Raw genomic sequence first — 23,281 nt, 5'->3', positions numbered from 1 at the left:
GAGAGAGTGAAGACCCCAATGCCACAGTAGCACACAATTAAAATGTCTCAAAATGACTGGATTGCCTGCTCTTTGGCAATTTCAACTTCTAAAAGCCAGAACTACACTATTTAACAACCCTGGAGCAAGGGTTGGTAATTTACCTGTCTTATATCAGCTCAAGTGCGCTGCGGTGGGAAGAGTGGAAATATTTGGGGTGTCCTTAAATACGTGTGCCATTGTCCCAATTTCAAGCAGAGCTTCTGGTGATATTTAAGACTCACCAAAAGCTGGATTTTGTGGAAATGCAATTGGTTATAGCATTGATTTGCTCAGTAGAGACTCACAGTAGCATAATCAGTAGCCTATAAGCAATCTTTTATTTTTAAAAATTGCATGGGCATAAAAACAGTAAGACATTCAAGTTTTTTCTTTATATTGGACATGATATTTATCCATGCAGCTACTGTGAAAAGTTTGGACTCATTAGGCCTATGTGCGATGCCCATGGAATGAAAGGTGTCAGTGACTGTAGGAAGTCAGTTTAGGAAAATTAAGTTATTGCAATAGACTATTTAAAAATACATTGGCTATGTTTGTTCTAACTACGCCTATTGTATGGTTAGTGTGTAAACTATATTCAATGGATAGGACAAACATCCATGCCTCCGGCCCAAGAGCCCTAAGTCTACGTGTGCACACATTGCCTTACGCTCATGGAACGAGAGATGTGATTTATGATATCATGCTTCTGACCCGATCTTGTTTAGAAATATTGTTGTTAGTTTAATTATTATATATATTTTTTTAAAGTGCTTTGTTTTTGTTGTTGTTGTTTTGGAATTTGACCCCCTTTTTCTCGCCAATTTCGTGGTATCCAATTGTTAGTAGTTACTATCTTGTCTCATCGCTACAACTCCCGTACGGGCTCGAGAGAGACAAAGGTTGAAAGCCATGCGTCCTCCTAAACACAACCCGACCAAGCCGCACTGCTTCTTAACACAGCGCGCATCCAACCCGGAAGCCAGCCGCACCAATGTGTCAGAGGAAACACCCAGAGTCTCTGGTGGCACAGCTAGCACTGCGATGCAGTGCCTTAGACCACTGCGCCACCCGGGAGGCCTTTGCTTTGTTTTTTTGCTTAAAAAACTACTTATTTGAAAGATTCGCCATCTATGGGTTTATGGCAAGGATGGGAAACTTTGATGGGACTGGAAGGCCCCCAAAAATCCAAACTTATCATGACGGGCCACGATTGCTTGAGGGTCTGCAAATAGAACATTTTGGTTGACCCCCGCCCCCCACGTTGACAGTAGAAAGCCATGTTTTTAAGTTTGACGTTTTTTTATTTTGCCATGGGGTGTAGAGGAAATGTTGCAGTTTTAAAAAGGTGCAATATGCAGAAATCCCTCCCCTATATCCTGGCAGCTAAAATTCTAATAGTTCGCCTAATTTCAGTTTGTCACAAAACAAGCAGTGTAGAGAATCATTGGAACATCTAAACCACTGTGAAATACATTTTCAATAACAAAAAATCATGTATTTTCAGTTGTTTACAGCTGTTGTACAAAACCAAAAGTAAAGAGACGCAAAAACAAACTTATGAACGGGTAGCATAGAAATAGTGTTCATTGAACAGATCTACAGCTTCTTAGACCTGCTTTCAATGAGAATGACAGATCTATAACTCACATTGGGCGGCAGGGTAGCCTAGTGGTTAGAGTGTTGGACTAGTAACCGGAAGGTTGCAAGTTCAAACCCCCGAGCTGACAAGGTACAAATCTGTCATTCTGCCCCTGAACAGGCAGTTAACCCACTGTTCCTAGGCCGTCATTGAAAATAAGAATTTGTTCTTAACTGACTTGCCTAGTCAAATAAAGGTTCAAAATAAAAAAATCTAGACCTGCTGATAAACACATTTAGAAATTGCACCTTGTGTTTCTACTATTCTAACTCGCAACAGTAAGTTGAGACCCTAACTACTATTTCTGTAGAAGTGCAAATATGATCTGTCAAGTTTATAAAATATTACATTTACGAGTAGTATAACAGTGAGTGGACATTCACCCTCTCTATTTTTTTATTTTGGATCTTTTATCCAGCTCCTTTAAAAAGTATGGATGTTTGTAAAACCCTACATAGTCCATGTTTTCTCTGTATGATATGCCAACGTGCCTTCAACTCTAAATGTAAACATAGCTTATTTAAAACAAGCAAGTTGCTGTTTAGTACTTATTTTTTTATTGTAATTTCACCCCTTTTATCTCCCCAATTTCGTGATATCCAATTGCAATCCAATTACGATCTTGTCTCATTGCTGCAACTCCCCAAAGGGCTCACGAGAGGCAAAGTTTGAGTCATGCGTCCTCCGAAACATGACCCGCCAAGCCGCGCTTCTTAACACCTGCTCGCTTAAACCGGAAGCCAGCTGCACCAATGTGTCAGAGGAAACACCATTCAACTGACGCCCGAAGTCAGCCTGGAGATGCCCGGCCCGCCGGAGTGGCAAGAGCGCAATGAGCCAAGTAAAGCCGCCCCGGCCAAACCCTCCCCTAACCCGGACGACGCTGGGCCAATTGTGCGCCGCACTATAGGATCAAACCCCGGGCTGTAATGACGCCGCAACACTGCGATGCAGTGCCTTAGACTGCTGCGCCACTCAGGAGGCCCTGCTATTTAGTTATTATAATTATACACTTTCTTTTTAGGCCTTATCGATAGCCAAGTGAATTTAGTCTTGCTTATTGACTATGTTTGGCATGACCACACTGCAATTTACAGTAGGCCTAGCCCATATATCAGTGTGAATGGTTTAGCCTATGTTAGACCATGTATTTCCATATTATAGCAATGTAATTAAAACAATGTGGAATGCAAACATGTTGAAAATATTTAGCAAATATGGGGAAGGATATTTAACGAACTAGGCTATAACGGACTAATATTCAAATTGGAGTTGATGACAACGCTATACATAAAAGACAGTAAATAAACAACTTAAAGCAACTACACATTTAGTCATGGAGCATGTTCCGATTGGTCAGTGTGGGACCAAGCCTCGACACACCTACAATGTGTTTTATAAGTCCAGACCTTTCGCTCCATCGCCGGCTACTGTGGCCATAATTCTGGTTGTGAAAATAGCAAAAATATTTCTAATACTACCGCCAGCGCTAAGATTTAACATAGCATTAGGTTTGTTACAATAGAGCCCATAGTCAGTGTTTCTGTCATTGATGTGTCAATATCGGTAAGAAGTCGGTCTGGTGTCAGCCTGGTGTTCTGTGTGGTCACTATGCACGTGCGTGGCGTGCGAGACAAAAGTAGTCTTACCTGCCAGGATGGCTTTGTGTGCCTGGAACTCCTGTCCCGCCACACACAGGGAGCAGTCAGTGAAGCGGGAGTGTTCCCAAAGCCCTCCCAGCTCATCGGCCAGCCTGCAGTCTGGCACCTTCACCATGTTCATAGTGTTCTGACCTGAGATGTTCACCGAGTCCTGCACCACACTCACCTACATGGAGGGAGAGTTAGACGGAGAGACAGGAGACGAGAGAGAAAAAGAATGAGAAAAATTAATACAAGAAAAAAAGAAAAAGACAGAGGGAAGATCAGTCAGTCAGTCTACTCACACTGTATACATTACAGTAACCAGACAGATAGACAGACATCAGCAGTATTAGACCATCTATCACCTTACACATTCTAATGGACAAATCAGACAACACACACATCAAATCATATACAGGAAGACCAGCCATTAACAGATGATCTCTGCCACACCAATCAATACATCAACCGTTAAATAAAGCTGCCATGCAAACACACACCTCCCAACAATTAACGTGTGCTCTGCTCATATACCACATCCACTCACAAACAAGACACTAGACAGGGACTTGACTCAGTCTATTAATCATTAGGGTGTGTGTGTGTGTGTGTGTGTGTATATATATTCTCCATGCTGGCTTAGCCACCTGTTCAAGACAACATCGAACATACTAATACTCCCACATTGTGGGACACAGTGTGGGACACCAAATGTAGTACCATTCAAGATCCTATTTTCCATCCTAACCTTAACACTAATTCTAACCTTAACCATAAACCCCATAGAAATAGCATTTGACCTTGTGGGGACTAACAAAATGTACCCAGTTTTTGTTTGTTTACTGTTCTTGTGGGTCCCCACAAGTATAGTTAAACACGTCCACACACACACTCCTATTAGGTTATCAGCAACCTTTAAAACCACAGAATTAAAGAACTAAACATCACCCAAAAATTTCCAAGAAGAATCCAAACATTTTAAAGCAGCACTCCTAAGACACTGAAACGGTTCCCAAAAATATATTTCATTGCCGCTAAAACTGTTCCCAGAAAAAGCTGTGTCATGACCACAAACTCCCAAATGCATCCCAGTAAGTTGACCTTGCTACTGGGCTGTTCAGACAGGGAGGGAGGCTGCCCCCCATGAAAAACACCCTCCCTGTCTGTTCCTCTCTCCGTTCCACAGTCCGCCCGTCCCTCTGTCTCCCCATCTGACTCAGGCAGAGACGGAAGGGGAGAAAAACACAATGAAAAAGTGTGTGGCAAGCAGGAAATTGAATGTCAAGGACCCTTGTTTGCTCCTGATGGAGGTGTAAGTGTTAGCCTGGAGGGGAGAGAAAGACAGGGCGGGAGGGTTAGACATGGAGAATAAAAGACTGGGAGAAAAAAGGCAGGACAGGGTGACAGACAGAGAGAAATAATAGGAGGGTATAGGATCCCATGGAGGAAATAGACTCTCATAAACACAAGCTCATTTCCTGTGATGACATTGCAGGGGCACAGTACAAAGAAAATGGTGATGTTGAGAGGAGAGCATTGTGACCATGAGTATTGTGTATCACTGTGTGTGTGGCACAGTCTGGTACCCACAGCTGGCTCCATAAATCACACTCCAGGGGGACTTTAGTATGAATGATGTACATCCATCTCCACACACACACACACACACACACACACACTCAAAAGTACATTCACAAGGCACTCATAAGACAATGATTAGCAACTCATACGGATTGGGAGAGACACACATGTGGAGGAGAGATGAAGAGTGAGATGAGAGAGAGAAGGAGAAAGAAGACAGTATAGGAGGCATATTAAAAGAGGTAAACTGGAGACTGAGTAAGAGGGAGGGAACAGGTAAGTCAACACAGACAGCACTGGGTCTGTTGAGATGCACTCTGTATGGCCGCGTATCAAATAGCGCCCTATTATATAGTGCTCAACTTTTGACTGTAGGGAATAGGGTGTAAATTGGGCTGCACTCATTATATATAGTGGTAAATTCAGATGGGAGTGTTTCTGTTTCATGTGTGTCTGTTGGTATAAATAAGCATGGCGGTGCACTCAGCCTCTGTATAGCACGGCAAGCCACGCTAGGCTAGCCACGCTAGGCTAATCACACTGGCTAACCTGGCCCATTATTCCATCAACTAACCAGGTGGAAACAACACTTTGCTGTAGCTCTGCAGCAAGCTCCTATTTACACAAACTGACTAAACTACTCTCTGTCTTCACCCCTCAGTCATGTTCTCCTGTCATCATCATCTTCATCTTCATAACCAGCATGTTCAACAATCATCACCATCATCCTCGTCAGCAAGGCCGTATATTACCATCATTATGGTGGCGATGTTCATTAATGGCCTTAACCCCTGACCTGCTGGTTTCTCTATCGACTCACAGCAGCCCTCTTGATCTCTGCAGACCAGACAGTTGCTATGGAATCTCAGAGCCCAGAAGATTCATTCATTTCTGCGTCAGTCTCTTTTACTCCTCTACGTGGCTGTTTATAGATTTACAGTACGCCATGAGTGAAATAGTCCTGAAAAAATGAGCAAATCAAGTTCATTAAGTTATGGAACACTTTCTTTTCCCTCCACTGTGTCTTATGTTCAATATGAGACTTTTCTCTGATCAATCCAGAGCAGACTGGGTCACACGCACACACACCTTTCCTCAGCTCTGCCTTAATAGGTGTGTGATCTTTTAAACTTGTCGTCTGAACCCCCGAGTGCAGAACTCATCAGCAGCTTTTTATAATGCATGACTGGCCCTTCATCCGCTCTCTCTCCAGCTCCTCTCCAGTCAACCAGAGTAAACAGTGCTGCTCAAGACACACAAACTATATTGAATGCAAACACACTGTCTTTATAAACATACTTTCCTCAGAGGTATCAGCAAACCCCAAAATAAGGCCACACACATCTAAAACCCCACACTCACACATGCAGACATTAAACCAAATGACTTAAATCTAGGTGCTTAACTGGGGCAAAACATACCAGTCAACCCTGCTGGCAACCCATTAAAGCTTCATAGCGGATGAGCCAAATTATTCCCATACTTTAGATGGTGAGTGACAGTTAACACTACTGATGAGCATTCCATTGAGTCCATGGAGACACCATTCACACCAGGGTACTGGACTAGATCTACAGTTGGTATTTCAGCAGACCAGCCTGCACCCGTCCGCCACAGATGTTTTTGAGTGGATCTACACACAGACGGGGGCAGAGGCATATTTCATGCATGATTTGAAGTCAAGCTGGTGAACAACGCGCACGAGAGAGAGAGAGAGAGCGGTCCAGAGCCACAGCAGCTAGTTTCGGAGTCATGTGTTACTGTTGTCTCGCCAGCCTTGTTCTTCCACAGAGACAAACAACTGCCTGGGTGGCAGAGAGAAGGGCAGACAGACCGACGCAGACACACGGATGCAGGAACACAGGCAGGCCAGCCATTCAGATCCCTTGAAACTATCGAGGAAGATCACAGAGACACTAAACTGATAGCTTTGAGATGGAGGCCCGATTTAACAGCGCTTGAAGGAAACGATCTGGAGGATTCCGGGAAGGCACAAGCACGGTATTAAGGTATGCAAATCTGGATACCGCCTAACCCAACTAGGAACAGATACACGTGAGATCAATGTTGATGCGCTGGGGACACAGCGAAATGGTGAAAGCCAGGGCCTCCCGGGTGGCACAGTGGTTAAGGGCGCTGTACTGCAGCGCCAGCTGTGCCATCAGAGTCCCTGGGTTCGCGCCCAGGCTCTGTCGTAACCGTCCGCGACCGGGAGGTCCGTGGGGCGACGCACAATTGGCCTAGCGTCGTCCGGGTTAGGGAGGGCTTGGTCGGTAGGGATGTCCTTGTCTCATCGCGCACCAGCAACTCCTGTGGCGGGCCGGGCACAGTGCGCGCTAACCAAGGTTGCCAGGTGCACGGTGTACCCTCCGACACATTGGTGCTGGCTTCCGGGTTGGATGCGCGCTGTGTTAAGAAGCAGTACGGCTGGGTGGGTTGTGTATCGGAGGACGCATGACTTTCAACCTTCGTCTCTCCCGAGCCCGTACGGGAGTTGTAGCGATGAGACAAGATAGTAGCTACTACAACAATTGGATACCACGAAATTGGGGAGAAAAAGGGGTATAAAAAAAAGAAAGAAATGGTGAAAGCCCAGTAGATTTTATTTGACCTTTATTTAACTAGGCAAGTCAGTTAAAAACAAATTCTTACTTTCAATGACGACCAGGAACAGTGGGTTAACTGCCTTGTTCAGGGGCAGAAGGACAGATTTTTACCTCGTCAGCTCGGGGATTCGATCTTGCAACCTTTCGGTTACTGTTCCAATGCTCTAACCACTAGGCTGCCTGCCGCCCCATGGGGATCAGATGAGGATCAACATGAAACAATGGCACTTTTCTCCTGTCTCATCTTCTCTCCATCTATCACTATTCATCTGTCTGTCTCAGTTACTGGGTCTCTAACCCTCTTTCTTTCTCTCAAGTGTCACCTTGCTTTATTTCCCTCACTTATTCTCTCTGTCGCCAACTCATTTCTATGCCATTTTACCCTCGCTCTATCCCTACTCCAAACTAGGCTTGGGCAATATATTGTATATCGTATAGCGGTGTATTTGGAAAAAGCCACGGGATGGTTCTCCCAATATTCAAAAATATTTATTCAAACTTTTTCAATAAATGTTCATATTTGTAGCTACTTTTTAAGTTGTTACCTGCAGTCCACTTGTGCAATACTTTAGGAGATAAAGCTTTCTTCATTTCACCTGTCCCATTTTAAACGATGAAGCTTATCGTAGCGCCCCAGAACAGTTGAGCCAGTCACGCGTTTGTCTATAAACAGCACACTGGGAGAAAGCCATGTGGTGAATCCATAGCATTCTATACCTATCAGTGAGTCTCTGTTGTGCAGCGCAATGAGGTGATGTACTTACACTTATGTGCAATTCACTACTGAATGTTTTCCATCAGATATCTTAGTATGGCTTTCTGCCAGAAGTCAAAGATCTCTGGATGAGTTATTTCCCCCCTGTGCTTCATACTAGTGTCCCCCCCCCCCCCTCCATTCTTCTCCCATCTGCTCCATGTACACATGCTTCTCTTCCTTCAGAAAAGCAAGCATCACAACTTTGTTCATTTGCACAATTTATCGCTTGTAAATGTCCATACAGATCGAAAATGATATCCGGTAGCTAGTAGCTATGCTTGTAATAACTTTATGAGCTGGGTTTGCCAGTCTTTGCAATTAGTTTGTCAATTTTTGCCCGTTAGCATTTAGCTATGTGATTTCACTATTATAGTAGTTTGTGGTAATACAAGCCCAATGGGCTTTCCTTGAGTTTTTAGCACCCCCCTTGCGTGCTATGCCAGTTATACTGTAAATCCTGGTATATGAGAAGGGCGATATGACAATATGAAAATCTGGATACCGCCCAAGCCTACTCCAAACCCTGTTACATCTTCTCTCAAACTATTTCCACCCATCTTCCATCCTTCCCATTCTTTCTCTGTCTATCCTTCCTAACCAAGTCTCTTACTTTGTGTCTCAGTCTCACTGAGCCTCTACACATCTCCCCGTCTCAGTTTGGGGAAGTGTGCGAGGCGAGAAAGGGAGGTGTGTAGGGAGGTAGATAGGGGCGAAGAGAGCAGCTGGAGCATCTGCAGCAGTCTCCTCTGACAGCAGCGTGGCATATGGCAGGGCCCTGTGAAGGATGGGCGCTGTCACCCGGCAAAGTGCTTACCCACAGACAGCCAGGAGAAAGAAATGGGGGGGGGGGGGGGGGGGAACACGAGAGACAGCGAGAGAGAAAGAGCAGGGGTAAGAGGAGGAAACAGCTGAACATCAGCACCCACCTCATTTATTCACACACTCCCTGGGAGGAGACGGTGGAGATGAAAAGAGGAGAGAGGATACAGAGGAGAGAGAGAAAGATAGAAAGAAAGCTCTGTGGATACAAAGAGGCTGTAGGGTGGTTAGGATGAGACTAGAAGCATTATTGAATCATCACTGTTATGAAGTAAGAGTTATGCTGGGGTAGAATGAGAAAACCCTTCAGTGGTTCATTCACTCCCTGAGGTGACAGAGTGGGTGAAAAAGATGGAGGCTACCTGAAACAAGACAATCATGACCACCAGCCGATGCTCTCTGACACTACCTCTGTCTGCCTAAAGGTGGACCACTGACTTACCAATTTAGGATGACTGAGTATCCGAAAGACACTTCTGTTCAACTTTCTGAATAGAGCTAGCCACACTTAACAGTAAGCAAAACCCCTTAGGCAGAGATACAGTAAGTTTTATGAGGAAGTTCTCCAACTAACATATGTGAAGGGGTGAAAAACTACAGTCCTTGAGAACTACTGGTGTGCAGGTTTTGCTTCATCCCAGCTGGTTTTGGAACAAAATCCTATATACAGTTAGTTCTCCAGGACCGGAGCTAGAGATCCATACATTACACTGCTTTAAAACTAGATCCATACAGTGTATTTAAACTGTGACCTTGGTGAGTGAGGTTAGTCCTGTCAGAGAAGAGAGGAGGCTAGAGAGAGACCAGCCATTTACCAGGGTGTCTCATTAGAGAAGTGAGGAAAGTAGACACTTCTCCTCCACATACCAACCCATTAATCTGTCTGCCTGCACATTTCTCCTAAACTTCTATCCATCCAATTCTGCCCATCATCTCCCCTTTTTCCTGTCATCCACATACATGTCCTTTCTCTCACTCTCCTCCTCCACCCCCTCCTGTGCTCTCTTCTCCTCTGAAGGGACCTCATCTTTCCTTCACTCCTCCTCTCAGAACAACTCGTGACAGCCAGCACAGAACCTTTAATGGGAACTATCTTCTCATTAAATACCTGCAGGTGTCTGGAGCTTTGGCAGAGATGAACAGAGGGAAGAAGATTATAGAGAGAGCGAGATCACGGGCGCGAGAGCATGAGCGTGATAACAAGAGAGCGAGATCACAAGTGCAAGATAACGAGAGCGAGATAACAAGAGAGTGAGAGATAACATGAGGGATAACATGACACCCAGCCAGTTCGCTGGTGTGGGGTTTAAATAACTGCCTAAGGAGCAGACAGAAAGAGGGCTTTCAGCTGGCACCAATTCACACGGGTACATGTCTCCTCTCCACCACACACCCTGTTCTACATCTCTGCCTGAGGGGAGAAGATGAGGGGCCAGGGGAGGGAGAGAGGATAGGAGAGGGAAGGGGGCCACAGGAGAGGATAAGAGTTGGAGAACAAATACCAGGAGAGAGGGAAGAGATGTGTGCTGGGCTCTGGGGCTATTCCACCCTCTCAGAGGCAGGACGGGACCATATGGCCATTAACGAGAGAGCGCAAGAGAGATAACGAGAGAGAGCGAGAGAGATAACGAGAGAGAGAGAGAAGGTATAACGAGAGAGAGAGCAGAGCAAAGAAAAGAGTCCAGCTGGTCCTGAGAGAGATGTATAACGAGAGAGTTGTATAACGAGAGAGATGTATAACGAGAGAGATGTATAACGAGAGAGATGTATAACGAGAGAGATGTATAACGAGAGAGATGTATAACGAGAGAGATGTATAACGAGAGAGATGTATAACGAGAGAGAAGTATAACGAGAGAGAAGTATAACGAGAGAGATGTATAACGAGAGAGATGTATAACGAGAGAGATGTATAACGAGAGAGATGTATAACGAGAGAGATGTATAACGAGAGAGATGTATAACGAGAGAGAGCAGAGCAAAGAAAAGAGTCCAGCTGGTCCTGAGAGAGATGTATAATGAGAGAGAGAGCTGAGCAAAGAAAAGAGTCCAGCTGGTCCTGGGGCTGAGTTCACAAACCTGTTCTACTAACGCACTGAAGCCTCAGGACCAGAACATCCAATAAATCATGATAAACCAAATTACAACACAGTCAAAACAATACTATATTGCTTATTGGGAAACACAAACACAAAGCAAATTGGAGTGCTATCTGGCCCTAAATCGACAGTACACAGTGGCGAAATATTTGATCATGGTTACTGATCAAAACCTTAGAAAAACCTTGACAAAGTACAGGCTCAGTGAGCACAGCCTTGCCATTGAGAAGGGCAGAGACAGAAAACCTGGCTCCCTGTAGAGGAAAGGCTGTGCAACCACTACAGAACAGCAGAACCTGAGACGGAGTTGGATATCCTGACAAAATGTAAAAAATATAAAACAATTAGAGAGTGACATTTTCCCAAATTTGAAACCCATTTTCAATGTTTCAAAGACCTCTCAGATGAGAGTAGGCTACCCTTCCTGTTGGGGGAGGACGCAGAGAGCTGTGGGCTGGCAGCGCACTACATTGCTGCCTGCCATAAGTTGAGGGACAGTGTCTGACAGACCAATCAACCTGCACATGTACTCTACTGTATACTTATTGTTATTATTGAATGTATGGTTATTTTGACACTTGCTTATTGTTGTTAATGTTGTCCCGTTGACAATTTTGATTCTCATTTTTATATTGTAAATACCCAAAATAAGCTTTGGCAATATATACATTGTTACATCATGCCAATAAAGCAAATTGAATTGAGAGAGAGATATATAACAAGAGAGAGATATATAACGAGAGAGAGAGATATATATATAACGAGAGAGAGAGAGAGAGATATATAACGCGAGAGATATATAACGAGAGAGAGCGAGAGAGAGATAGCGAGTGAGAGATATATAACGAGAGAGAGAGAACGAGAGAGAGATATATAACGAGAGAGAGAGAACGAGAGAGAGATATATAACGAGAGAGAGATATATAACGAGAGAGAGAGAGATATAACGAGAGAGAGAGAGAGAGATATATATATACGAGAGAGAGAGAGGAGAGATATATATTAACGAGAGAGAGAGAGAGAGATATATATAATAACGAGGAGGAGAGAGAGAGATATATATAAAGAGAGAGAGAGAGAGAGAGATTATAATAACGAGAGAGAGAGAGAGAGAGAATATATAACGAGAGAGAGAGAGAGATAATTTAACGAGAGAGGAAGAGACTATATATAACGAGAGAGACAGAGAGAGATATAACGAGAGAGAGAGAGAGAATTAACGAGAGAGAGAGAGAGATATAAGAGAGAGGAAGAGGAGATATAAGAGAGAGAGAGAGAGCTTAATAAGCGAGAAGAGAGAGAGAGATATAACGAGGAGAGAGAGAAAGAGATAATAAACGAGAGAAGAGAGAGAGACGAGATATATTTAACGAGAGAGCGAGAGAGAGAGATATAACGAGAGAGAGAGAGAGAGATATAACCGAGAGAGAGAGAGAGATATAGACGAGAGAGAGAGATATAAACGCAGAGAGAGAGATATAACGAGAAGAGAGAGATATATAACGAAGAGAAGGAATATACTAACAGGAGAGAGAGAGAGAGGAGTATATAACGGAGAGAGAGGAGAGAGAGATATATAACGAGAGAGAGAGAGAGAGAGATATATAACGAGAGAGAAGAGAGAGAATATATAACGAGAGAGAGAGAGAGAGAGAGATATAACGAGAGAGAGAGAGAGAATATATATAACGAGAGAGAGAGAGAGAGATATATAACGAGAGAGAGAGAGAGAGATATATATAACGAGAGAGAGAGAGAGATATATATAACGAGAGAGAGAGATATATATAACGAGAGAGAGAGAGAGAGATATATAACGAGAGAGAGAGAGAGATATATATAACGAGAGAGAGAGAGAGATATATATAACGAGAGAGAGAGAGAGAGAGAGATATATATAACGAGAGAGAGAGAGAGAGAGATATATATAACGAGAGAGAGAGAGATATATATAACGAGAGAGAGAGAGATATATATAACGAGAGAGAGAGAGAGAGAGAATATATATAACGAGAGAGAGAGAGAGAGATATATAACGAGAGAGAGAGAGAGAGAGATATATATATAACGAGAGAGAGAGAGAGATATATATATAAGAGAGAGAGAGAGAGATATATATAACGAGAGAGAGAGAGAGAGATATATAACGAGAGAGAGAGAGAGAGAGATATATAACGAGAGAGAGAGAGAGAGAGAGATATAAACGAGAGAGAGAGAGAGAGAGATATAAACGAGAGAGAGAGAGAGAGAGAGATATAACGAGAGAGAGAGAGAGAGATATATAACGAGAGAGAGATATATATAACGAGAGAGAGAGAGAGAGATATATAACGAGAGAGAGAGAGAGATATATATAACGAGAGAGAGAGAGAGAGAGATATATAACGAGAGAGAGAGAGAGAGATATATAACGAGAGAGAGAGAGAGAGAGATATATAACGAGAGAGAGAGAGAGAGAGAGATATAACGAGAGAGAGAGAGAGATATATAACGAGAGAGAGAGAGAGATATATATAACGAGAGAGAGAGAGAGAGAGATATATAACGAGAGAGAGAGAGAGATATATATAACGAGAGAGAGAGAGAGAGAGATATATATAACGAGAGAGAGAGGAGAGATATATATAACGAGAGAGAGAGAGAGAGAGAGATATATAACGAGAGAGAGAGAGAGATATATATAACGAGAGAGAGAGAGAGATATATATAACGAGAGAGAGAGAGATATATATAACGAGAGAGAGAGAGAGAGAGAGATATATATAACGAGAGAGAGAGAGAGATATATATATAACGAGAGAGAGAGAGAGAGATATATTAACGAGAGAGAGAGAGATATATATAACGAGAAGAGAGAGATATATATAACGAGAGAGAGAGAGAGATATATATAACGAGAGAGAGAGAGAGATATATATAACGAGAGAGAGAGAGAGATATATACCGAGAGAGAGAGAGATATATAACGAGAGAGAGAGATATATAACGAGAGAGAGAGAGAGAGAAGATATATATAACGAGAGAGAGAGAGAGATATATATAACGAGAGAGAGAGAGAGATATATATAACGAGAGAGAGAGAGATATATATAAAGAGAGAGAGAGAGAGAGATATATATAACGAGAGAGAGAGAGAGAGATATATATAACGAGAGAGAGAGAGAGATATTATAACGAGAGAGAGAGAGAGATATATATAACGAGAGAGAGAGAGAGATAATATATTAACGACGAGAGAGAGAGAGATATATATAACGAGAGAGAGAGAGAGATATATTATTAACGAGAGAGAGAGAGAGATATATATAACGAGAGAGAGAGAGAGATATATATAACGAGAGAGAGAGAGAGAGAGAGAGATATATAACGAGAGAGAGAGAGATATATAACGAGAGAGAGAGAGAGATATATAACGAGAGAGAGAGAGAGATCTATAACGAGAGAGAGAGAGAGATATATATAACGAGAGAGAGAGAGAGATATATATAACGAGAGAGAGAGAGAGAGATATATATAACGAGAGAGAGAGAGAGATATATATAACGAGAGAGAGAGAGAGATATATATAACGAGAGAGAGAGAGAGAGATATATAACGAGAGAGAGAGAGAGATATATATAACGAGAGAGAGAGAGAGATATAAGAGAGAGAGAGAGAGAGAGAGAGAGATATATATAACGAGAGAGAGAGAGAGAGAGAGAGATATATATACGAGAGAGAGAGAGAGAGAGAGATATATATAACGAGAGAGAGAGAGAGAGATATATACGAGAGAGAGAGAGATATATAACGAGAGAGAGAGAGATATATAACGAGAAGAGAGAGAGATATATAACGAGAGAGAGAGATATATAACGAGGAGAGAGAGACGAGAGAGAGAGATATATAACGAGAGAGAGAGAGATATATATAACGAGAGAGAGAGAGATATAATAACGAGAGAGAGAGAGATATATATAACGAGAGAGAGAGAGATATATATAACGAGAGGAGAGAGAGAGAGAGAGATATATATATAACGAGAGAGAGAGAGAGAGATATATAACGAGAGAGAGAGAGAGATATATATAACGAGAGAGAGAGAGAGATATATATAACGAGAGAGAGAGAGAGATATATATAACGAGAGAGAGAGAGAGATATATATAACGAGAGAGAGAGAGAGATATATATAACGAGAGAGAGAGAGAGATATATATAACGAGAGAGAGAGAGAGATATATATAACGAGAGAGAGAGAGAGATATATATAACGAGAGAGAGAGAGAGATATATATAACGAGAGAGAGAGAGATATATATAACGAGAGAGAGAGAGATATATATAACGAGAGAGAGAGAGATATATATAAAGAGAGAGAGAGAGAGATATATATAACGAGAGAGAGAGAGAGATATATATAACGAGAGAGAGAGAGAGATATATAACGAGAGAGAGAGAGAGATATATATAACGAGAGAGAGAGAGATATATATAACGAGAGAGAGAGATATATATAACGAGAGAGAGAGATATAGATAACGAGAGAGAGAGATATAGATAACGAGAGAGAGAGATATAGATAACGAGAGAGAGAGATATAGATAACGAGAGAGAGAGATATAGATAACGAGAGAGAGAGATATAGATAACGAGAGAGAGAGATATAGATAACGAGAGAGAGATATAGATAACGAGAGAGAGAGATATAGATAACGAGAGAGAGAGATATAGATAACGAGAGAGAGAGATATAGATAACGAGAGAGAGAGATATAGATAACGAGAGAGAGAGATATAGATAACGAGAGAGATGTAGATAACGATATGGATAACGAGAGAGATGTAGATAACGATATGGATAACGAGAGAGATGTAGATAACGATATGGATAACGAGAGAGATGTAGATAACGATATGGATAACGAGAGAGATGTAGATAACGATATGGATAACGAGAGAGATGTAGATAACGATATGGATAACGAGAGAGATGTAGATAACGATATGGATAACGAGAGAGATGTAGATAACGATATGGATAACGAGAGCGAGCGGGATAACGAGCGGAACGAGCGGGATAACGAGCGAGCGGGATAACGAGCGAGCGGGATAACGAGCGAGCGGGATAACGAGCGAGCGGGATAACGAGCGAGCGGGATAACGAGCGAGCGGGATAACGAGCGAGCGGGATAACGAGCGAGCGGGATAACGAGCGAGCGGGATAACGAGCGAGCGGGATAACGAGCGAGCGGGATAACGAGCGAGCGGGATAACGAGCGAGCGGGATAACGAGCGAGCGGGATAACGAGCGAGCGGGATAACGAGCGAGCGGGATAACGAGCGAGCGGGATAACGAGCGAGCGGGATAACGAGCGAGCGGGATAACGAGCGAGCGGGATAACGAGCGAGCGGGATAACGAGCGAGCGGGATAACGAGCGAGCGGGATAACGAGCGAGCGGGATAACGAGCGAGCGGGATAACGAGCGAGCGGGATAACGAGCGAGCGGGATAACGAGCGAGCGGGATAACGAGCGAGCGGGATAACGAGCGAGCGGGATAACGAGCCGAGCGGCGGATAACGAGCGAGCGGGATAACGAGCGAGCGGGATAACGAGCGAGCGGGATAACGAGCGAGCGGGATAACGAGCGAGCGGGATAACGAGCGAGCGGGATACGAGCGAGCGGGATAACGAGCGAGCGGGATAACGAGCGAGCGGGATAACGAGCGAGCGGGATAACGAGCGAGCGGGATAACGAGCGAGCGGGATAACGAGCGAGCGGGATAACGAGCGAGCGGGATAACGAGCGAGCGGGATAACCACATTTCCTTTACCCTCTCGCCTCCTCCCCTCCTGCCACCTCCTGTTCTCTCTCCTCCTCCGAAGGGACCGCTCCTTTCCTTTACTCCTCCTCTCAGACCACCTCTAATGACAGCAAGCACAGAAACTTTAATGGAAACTATCCTTTCATTAAATACCTGCGAGGAGAGATGTAGAGGAGAGCGAGAGATATAAAAGAGAGGAGGCATATAGCAAAGGAAGGGAGAGGAGGGAGCAGTGAGGAGGAAACAAGAGAAGGGAGATGAGCAAAGTCAGGAGAGGGGGAAGAGGGGTGGCATTGGGAAAAGAGCCAAGAGAAGATAGAAGAGCACTGGACTCTGGGGTGTTCCCTCTCTCTCTCAGAAGCAGGACAGGAACATGTGGCCAAGAAAGCAAAAGAGGGGGAAGGGAGAGAGAGAGAGGGAAGGAAGGAAGGAGAGATAAGAGGTTTAAGTTTTAATGTCAAATGCACTAGTACAGAGAAAGAAGAACACAAGAAAGTAAGAAGCTATGCACAGGGTCAGTTTGAGGCAGGGATGCTGGAGTGATAGAGGTACGGACTGTGCATTTACAAAGTATTCAGACCCCTTGACTTTTCCCACAGTTACATTACAGCCTTATTCTAACCCATAACGACAAAGCAAAAATAAGTTCATAAATAAATACCACATTTACTTAAGTATTCAGATCCTTTACCCAGTACTTGGTTGTAGCACCTTTGACAGCGATTACAGCCTCGAGTCTTACTGGGTATGAGCCTACAAGCTCGGCACACCTGTATTTGGAGTGTTCCTCTCAAGCCCTGCCAGGTTGGATGGGGAGCACCGTTGCTCAGCTATTTCCAGGTCTCTCCAGAGATGTTAGTTCGGGTTCAAGTCAGGGCTCTTGCTGAACCACTCAAGAACATTTAGAGACTTGTCCCGAAGCCACTCCTGTGTAGTCTTGGCTGTGTGCTTAAGGTTATTGTCCTGTTGGAAGGTGAACCTTCACCCCAGCCTGAGGTCCTGAGTGCTCTGGAGCAGATTTTTTTAATCAAGGATATCTACTTTGCTCCGTTAATCTTTCCCTCGATCCTGACTAGTCTCACAGTCTCTGCTGCTGAAAATATCTACACCGCATGCTGCTGCCACCACCAAGGTTTACTGTAGGGATGGTACTAGGTTTCCTCCAGACATAATGCTGGGCATTCAGGCCAAAGAGTTAGTTTCATCAGTCAAGATAATTGTATTTCTCATGGTCTGTCAGAGTATTTAGGATCCTTTTGGCAAACTCCAAGCGGCCTATCATGTGCACTGAGGAGTGCCTTCCGACAAGCCCCTCTGCCATAAAGGCCTGATTGGTGGAGCGCTGCAGAGATGGTTGTCCTTCTGGAAGGTTCACCCATCTCCACAGAGGATCTCTGGAGCTCTGTCAAAGTGACCATTTGGGTTCCTGTTCACCTCCCTGACCAAGGCCCTTCTCCTGATTGCTCAGTTTAGCCAGGCGGTCAGTTCCAGGAAGAGTTGTGTGGTTCCAAACTTCTTCCATTTAAGAAAGATGAAGGCCTCTGTGTTCTTGGGGACCTTCAATGCTGTAGAAATGTTGTGGTACCCTATCCCAGATCTGTGCCTCAATACAATCCTGTCTCTGACCTTTACAGACAATTCCTTCGACCGCATTACTTTGGTTTTTGCTCTGACATGCACTGTCTACTGTGGGACCTTATATAGACAGGGGTGTGCCTTTCCAAATAGTGTACAATTATTTGAATTGAACACAGTGGGACTCCAATCAAGTTGAAGAAACATCAAGGATGATCAATTGAAAAGAGGATGCACCTGAGCTCAATTTCGAGTCTCATAGCAAAGGGTCTGAACACTTAAGTAAATAAGGTATTTCTTTTTTTTATAAATTTGCAAAACATTAAGAACCAGTTTCGCTTTGTCATTATGGGTTATTGTGCTGTAACGTTAACAAAATGTGGAAAGAGTCAAGGGGCCGGAATATTCCCGAATGCACTGCATGTACAGTTGAAGTCGTAAGTTTAAATACACTTAGGTTGGCGTCATTAAAACTCGTTTTCCAACCACTCCACAAATTTCTTGTTAACAAAATATAGTTTTGGCAAGTCAGTTAGGACATCCACTTTGTGCATGACACAAGTTATTTTTCCCAACAATTGTTTACAGACAGATTATTTCACTTATAATTAACTGTATTACAATTCCATTGGGACAGAAGTATACAAACACTAAGTTGACTGTGCCTTTAAACAGATTGGAAAATTCCAGAAAAGGATGGCATGGCTTTAGAAGCTTCTAATAGGCTAATTGACATCATTTGAGTCAATTGGAGGTGTACCTGTGGATGGATTTCAAGGCCTACCTTCAAACTCAGTGCCTCTTTGCTTGACATCATGGGATCATCAAAAGAAATCAGCCAAGACCTCAGAAAAACTATTGTAGACCTCCACAAGTCTGGTTCATCCTTGGGAGCAATTTCCAAACGCCTGAAGGTACCATGTTCATTTGTACAAACAATAGCACACAAGTATAAACACCATGGGACCACGCAGCCGTCATAACGCTCAGGAAGGAGACACGTTCTGTCATCTAGAGATGAACGTACATTGGTGCGAAAAGTGCAAATCAATTCCAGAACAGCAAAGGACCTTGTGAAGATGCTGGAGGAAAGAGGTACAAAAGTATCTATATCTACAGTAAAACGAGTCTTATATCGACATAACCTGAAAGGCTGCTCAGCAAGGAAGTAGCCCCTGCTCCAAAACCGCCATAAAAAAGCCAGACAACGGTTTGCAACTGCACATGGGACAAAGTTCGTACTTTTTGGAGAAATGTCCTCTGGTCTGATGAAACAAAAATAGAACTTGTTTGGCCATAATGACCATCGTTATATTTGGAAGAAAAAGGGGAGGCTTGCAAGCTGAAGAACACCATCCCAACCGTGAAACACGGGGGAGGCAGCATCATGTTGTGGAGGTGCTTTGCTGCAGGAGGGACTGGTGCACTTCACAAAATAGATGGCATCATGAGGTAGGAAAATTATCTGGATATATTGAAGACATCAGTTAAATGGGTCTTCCAAATGGACAATATCCACAAGCATACTTCCAAAGTTGTGGCAAAATGGCTTAAGGACAACAAAGTCAAGGTATTGGAGTGGCCATCACAAAGCCCTGACCTCAAGCCGATAGAAAATTTGTGGGCAGAACTGAAAAGGCGTGTGAGCAAGAAGGACTACAAATCTGTCTCAGTTACACCTGCTCTGTCAGGAGGAATGGGCCAGAATTCACCCAACTTATTGTGGGAAGCTTGTGGAAGGCTACCCGAATCGTTTGACCAAAGTTAAACAATTTAAAGGCAATGCTACCAAATACGAATTGAGTGCATGTAAACTTCTGACCCACCACTCTCTCTACTATTATTCTGACATTTCACATTCTTAAAATAAAGTGGTGATCCTAACTGACCTAAGACAGGGAATTTTTTACTAGGATTAAATGTAAGGAATTGTGAAAAACTGAGTTTAAATGTAGTTGGCTAAGGTGTATGTAAACTTCCGACTTCAACTGTATAGGGGTAAGGTGACTAGGCATCAGGATATACACAGGGTATACCCAACATTAGAAACCTCTTCCTATTTATTGAGTAGCACCCCCACCCCTTTCGCCCTCAGAACAGCCTGAATTCATCTAGGCATGGACTCTACAAGGTGTTGAAAGCGTTCCACAGGGATTCTGGCCAATGTAGACCCAAATGCTTACCACAGTTGTGTCAGGTTGGCTGGATGTCCTTTGGGTGGTGGACCATTCTTGATACACACAGGAAACTGTTGAGCGTGAAAAAACCAGCCACATTGCAGTTCTTGACACAAACAGGTGCGCCTGGCACCTACTACCATAACCTGTTGAAAGGCATTTAAAAATGGTGTCTTGCCCATTCACCCTCTGAATGGCACACACAATCCATGTCTTAATTGTCTCAAGGCTTAAAAATCCTTCTTTAATCTGTCTCCTCCTCTTCATCTACAATGATTCAAGTGGATTTAACAAGTTACATCAATAAGGGATCATAGCTTTCACCTGGATTCACCTCATCAGTCTGTCATGGAAAGAACAGGCGTCCTTAATGTTTTGTATACTCAGTGTATGATAATTTACACTGCTGCTACTCTGTTTATGATTGTATGTGAGTGTGTGTGCATGTATGTAGATTCAGTATAAATGTGTGCGTGTTGTGCGTGTGTGTGTGTTGGAGTGTCAGTGTGCGTTAGTGTGTAGAGTCCTGTGAGCGTGCAATAGAGAGAACAGTCTATGGCTTGGGGGGCTGGAGTCTAATGATTTTCTGGGTCTTCCTTTCACACCGCCTGATAGAGGTCCTGGATGGCAGGGAACTCGGCCCCAGTGATGTACTGGCCTGTTCGCACCATCTTCTATCACCATGCGATCGAGGGCGGTGTTGTTGTCGTACCAAGCAGTGATGCAGCCAGTGAAGATGCTCCCAATAGCGCAGCTGTAGACCTTTGAGGATGTGAGGGCCCATTGCCAAACCTTTTCAACCTCCTGAGGGGGAAGAAGCGCCGTCACACCTTCTTCATGACTGTGCACGTGGACCATTTTAAATCCTTAGAGATTTGGACACCCCAGTGGGGGTCCCATGTTGAGAGTCAGTTTGGTGAAGGTGATGTTGCCTACCCTTCACCACCTGGGGTCGGCCCGTCGGGAAGCCCAGGATCCAGCTTCAGAGTGAGATGTTCAGTACCAGGATCCTAAGCTTGGTGACGAGCTTAGAGGGGACGATGGTGTTGAATGCTGAGCAGTAGTCAATGAACAGCATTCTTACAAAAGGAGAGAGAAAGAGTGGAGCGAGAGAGAGAGAGAGGGGAGAGAAAGAGATACAAAAATGAAGAGAAAGAAAAAAAAAAGAGAAGGAAAGAGAATGAGAGAACGAGGAGACAGTTCTCCAATGGTAGTAAAGACTGCATCCCAGGGGGAACAAGGACCAGGAATATTGAAGTACTTTACACTCTTACTTTCCCACGGAAAGTAAGAGTGTTCTCTCTATTGCACGCTCACACTCCAACCCTTTTCATTTATTCCAGGGTCACTAACTCACTACAGTAACCCACACTAGGGCTGGGTGATATGGCAAAAAACATGGCCATTAATATGGACTTGGTCCCCCCTTTGCTGCTATAACTGCCACCACTCTTCTGGGAAGGCTTTCCACTAGATGTTGGAACATTGCTGCAGGGATTTGCTTCCATTCAGCCACAAGAGCATTAGTGAGATCGGGCAATGATGTTGAGCGATTAGGCCTGGCTTGCAGTCAGCGTTCCAATTCATCCCAAAGGTGTTCGTTGAGGTCTGGTTGTAAGAAACTCAAACTCATAGTGTATTTATAGAACGCTTGTGGATTTATATTAAGAAGCTAAGTGGAAACATCGTTGTTGCATGTGCTGCATTGATCATGCAGACAGAACACAAGTGTCTTGTGGTTAAGCAACAACAAATGAGCTCCTTGAGTGAGACGGGGCAGGGCTAGGTCTGCGAGGAAATGGACATTACACATGGCATATTACAAACCAAACATTCAAATACCGTTATAGAAGTTAAGGTAAAAACCTAAACTGGTCCGCATCAATGCTGGTATATAGTAAAATACAGTGTACCGCCCAGCCAAATCCACATGGGTTTCCTCATTAACGGAGCTGGTGTAATTACCAGAGATTAACACAAGAGAGGGGCAGCCACCCAGGACTATAACCAACCAGCAGCCAACACCACTGGGGAGGGCTGTGTTGGAAGTACTCTCTATGCCAAGCCTCTCTCACATACACATGTGCATACACACACAGTACACGCAGTCACACACACAGTACACGCAGTCACACACACAGTACACGCAGTCACACACACAGTACACGCAGTCACACACACAGTACACGCAGTCACACCTCACCACCCCTACAGCTCTGTAGTAGCTGCTATGCCCCTCCTACTCGTCTGTCAATAGGCCCAGTATGGAAGCACTTTAAACAGACTTGCACATCGCTCCGCTTTCTCTCGTAACAAACAAGTTGGGAACTTCAAGACATGGATTCCAGCACCATACCCACAGGGTTAATTAGGTTTGCTTTAAACAGCCACCACCATGCTTTTTAAACATTCATGGGCGAATGCATGACGAGAACATTAGCATATCCAGAAAGTTAACCTCTAATCTGTTCCCCGATCCAACAGGGGGGGCTGGGCGACACAGAGAGAGAGATGGTTGACCTCTGCTGCCCCCTCTGTTACAGCCTAGTAATAAC

General features: G+C 43.9%; 1 protein-coding gene across 1 annotated transcript in view; it reads right to left on the bottom strand.

Moving 5' to 3' along the window:
* The window catches only part of LOC109882227 (speckle-type POZ protein), a 101,808-nt gene that overhangs the window by 16,775 nt on the left and 61,752 nt on the right, over window positions 1-23,281 (bottom strand). Inside the window, exon 7 of the mRNA XM_031834831.1 lies at window positions 3,313-3,490. Within this exon, the coding sequence (XP_031690691.1) occupies window positions 3,313-3,490 (178 nt within the window). The remainder of the gene's footprint in view (window positions 1-3,312; window positions 3,491-23,281) is intronic.

The sequence above is a fragment of the Oncorhynchus kisutch genome, linkage group LG10 (genome assembly GCF_002021735.2).
Source record: "Oncorhynchus kisutch isolate 150728-3 linkage group LG10, Okis_V2, whole genome shotgun sequence".
In the NCBI taxonomy this organism is placed as follows: Eukaryota; Metazoa; Chordata; class Actinopteri; order Salmoniformes; family Salmonidae; genus Oncorhynchus; species Oncorhynchus kisutch.
This window is presented reverse-complemented; position numbering and strand designations above follow the sequence as displayed.